Consider the following 3,309-nt stretch of genomic DNA (forward strand, 5'->3'; position numbering starts at 1 on the left):
GGTGAAAGACAGCTCGCTGTGACACCACTGTGGTGCTAAAATACCTTCACCACAGATCGTGTCTCTTCCAGTCTTCCTCCTCCTCACATCTTGGATTCTTGGATGCACCTTCCATGACACCATGAGAGAGAGAGAGAGAGAGAGAGAGAGAGAGAGAGAGAGAGAGAGAGGGAGGGGGAGAGAGAGCTTGTTTCATTATGAACCAACCCGTCACCATGATGATAATCTATTCTCAAGAAGAGATTCTGGAGATGTGTAACCGAGATTCTTATAGCACTGCTCTAAACAAGTTGACTAAGAAAGGGGAGGAGTCAAATCAGGTTCCTGTTTCTACACTAAAATGGATAATTATGTAAAAAACGAAGGGACTTCTTCATATATGGGCATAAAAGGGATTCGGGGGAATACCCATATATGGACTTTTACATAGACAATGTCACCTGTGATGTCACAGTGATGTGTCAAGGGAACCACAGTGTCAGGCGTGACCTACAGATACGTGGACAAGATGTGCCAGATTTGTCATCACAGTGACATCAGAGCATGATGTCAGAGCAGCAAACCCATAGACCTTTAAAATGTGGACACACACGTCTAACTTCTACACAGACACGGACAAGCTGTGACATTTCTCATGGTAAACTGCGAAAATACAACAGCTAAAATTACACTGCTAAATCAAATAGTTTTTAAACTTATTTAAACTACTGAACTGTAGGCTCAACAGATTATTACTGTAAAACAGCAAGTGTTCAGAACAAATGCAGGATGGGTCAATAACCTGTACAAATAACATTACATTACATATAGATTGTTTTAAATAAAAACCCAACCGACCCACAAGTAACCTCTAGGAAAGCAATTAACCTACCAACATTACCATGGTGTAATGATACAAACTTACGCCACACATACAATGAGTGCTCTGTGACCTGCGGTGACCTTTCCCTGGGTCATTTACCTAGAAGCTGACTAACTGCAGCCTCACTCTGTCATCATTGATTGATTTTATTTTGACATCTAAGAAAAAAGCAGCTCTGCTGAGAAAGCCCAAAACGGCAATCGTACAGTACATTAAAACACAAAAAAAAGTCACTCACTCGCGGATCAGTCCCGCATCAGAGCACGGAGGTGAGGATTAGATGCGATTCCGGAGGAATCAAGCAGGTTTTACTGGCAGCCACATTCCAGTAAAACCTGTCACACATGCACACGCACCCATAATGTTGTCACTGTCGGGCAGAAACCTCGTACTATCTCCAAGTTTCAAATTTGTATGTTTTTTCGTAAAGCCCAGCTTCATCATACAAGACTGTCGCACAAGACTAGTTAAAATAGCAGATCTACAAGCACACAACTTGTAGCCTCGCAAGCCATCCCGAGTTACGCCATCACCAATGTGCTTCCTTTCTTGGTCTGGTGTCCCTCCCATCGAGTCTCTTTATGAGAATTTAGGTTCTCAATTTCCAATCAAAAGGCTGCATTTCGAGCGAACCCGCCTCAGACCGCTCCTGATTGGTCGAGCGGCTGCTACAGCTCTCGCATTTTGTAAACAAACATGGCGGACCCCATGTCCGATGCGAGTTCACAAATCGCAAATAAAAGCTGCATTAAGCGAAGTTTTATCTGAAATCAACGGCATCTCATAACTTAAAAACGAACAACAGTTTGCACCTTCTTGCAATTTCTGTCTAGAAAAGACAGAATTTGATGTTCTCCCGACGATGTTTTGATGCGCTGATGACTACTGAATGGACCTGTCAGTCAAAGTGAGTAACTACGTCATCGCGTAATGCATCGTCTATGGAGAACTCCCAGACTCTCCTTTTGGAGAGTCTGGCTGTTGCGAGGCTACACAACTTGTGCTGTAGCTTGTAGAATCAGCTGGGTTGGGCTGAAAATACAGAATTTCCCTCGTGGTAGGAAATAGGTATCTACCGTTCAACACAGGCATGCACACACTGTGTTTACTCCTTGGGATATGAGCGGATCGGATGTTTTTGAAGTCTGCGACGCAGCGCGGCTTTTAGAGCCCATCTCCCAGGCATGTGTAGTCATGGTTTCCACGTCCACACAGCCCGAGGAGACGCTCCATCCCTTAGCAAAACAGATAGTCAGTGAGTCAACACTTCCGGCGAGGGGAACCAGACAAGGCTGGAGTGACCGCTGGTTGTACGCTCGCTGCTTGACGCAGCAAGCGGCTCGGAGAGCTCACTCTCTCTCCCCCTGGTCCTGCTCCTCCAAAAGCAAAAATGTATGGTACATTTTTGCTTTGGGAACAATTTACGGTTTAAGTTGGAGGAGCGAGCGTGGAGTAAACAAGTTTGGGTGTTGGAATGTTTCTTTAGCATTGAAACTCACTGCTCAATCAGAAATTCTGTTGTAGAAACAAACAAACAAACACGCTTTTCAAATTGATTCAAAAACTATACCAAAAACCGGCCTCAGTCGGGGCTGAATGAATGTAATTCTCTCGTCATCTCTCTGTCTGTCCGTCTTCCCCTCCCAGGCCTGAGCAACATCATCGGCATCATCGTCTACATCTCCAGCAACGCCGGCGACCCCAACGACAAGCGCGACGACGACAAGAAGTACACCTACTCGTACGGCTGGTCCTTCTACTTCGGCGCGCTCTCCTTCATCGTGGCCGAGACCGTGGCCGTGCTGGCCGTAAACATCTACATCGAGAAGAACAAGGAGTTTCGCTGGCGCGCGCGCCGCGACTTCATCCGCTCGCTCTCCTCCGCCTCGCCGTACTCGCGCATGCCCAGCTTCCGCTACCGCCGGCGGACCACCTCGCACTCCAGCTCCCACTCCACGGAGGAGGCGGGGGGCCCGTCCGGGCCGGGCACGCCCACGGCCAAGGTCCCGCTGTCCTCCGGCGGCGAGCTGTCGCTGTACGCCATCGGCAGGGAAGGCAGCGTGGAGAACGCCTACAGCCCCGAGCACGAGGACCGGGCCGACTTCCTCCAGGTGCGCAACTGCTTTGCCAACGACCTGAAGGACGGCGCCAACCGGAGGACCACGCCCGTGTAAGCTAGCAATGTGGGCCGCCACCCGCAGCTAGCAACACCCCCCCCCCCGCTGCTCGATTATTGGCTGGATTGAAGGGGAGGGGGGTAAATGCCTTTATCCAAGGCGCTTTACAGAGATTGTGCGCAACATTCACCCATTCACACACACATTCGTATCACCGATGGCGGAGGAAACCATGCAAGGCACCAACCTGCTCACACGGGAGCGGTTCAGAGTCTTGCTCAAGGACTCTTCGACATTAACTCTGGGGGAGCCCTGGATCGAACTAGGAAA

At 49.0% G+C, this 3,309-nt stretch overlaps 1 protein-coding gene across 1 annotated transcript in view; it reads left to right on the forward strand.

Moving 5' to 3' along the window:
• The window catches only part of LOC308284142 (voltage-dependent calcium channel gamma-4 subunit-like), a gene marked incomplete at both ends in the record, with an annotated part of 43,997 nt that extends 40,961 nt beyond the window's left edge, over positions 1–3,036 (forward strand). The window contains one exon of the mRNA XM_080724691.1: positions 2,510–3,036. Coding sequence (XP_080580817.1) covers positions 2,510–3,036 — 527 coding nt within the window. The remainder of the gene's footprint in view (positions 1–2,509) is intronic.
• Between the last annotated feature and the right edge of the window lie 273 nt (positions 3,037–3,309).

Source organism: Nannobrachium achirus (genome assembly GCF_963921795.1).
Source record: "Nannobrachium achirus genome assembly, chromosome: 4".
In the NCBI taxonomy this organism is placed as follows: Eukaryota; Metazoa; Chordata; class Actinopteri; order Myctophiformes; family Myctophidae; genus Nannobrachium; species Nannobrachium achirus.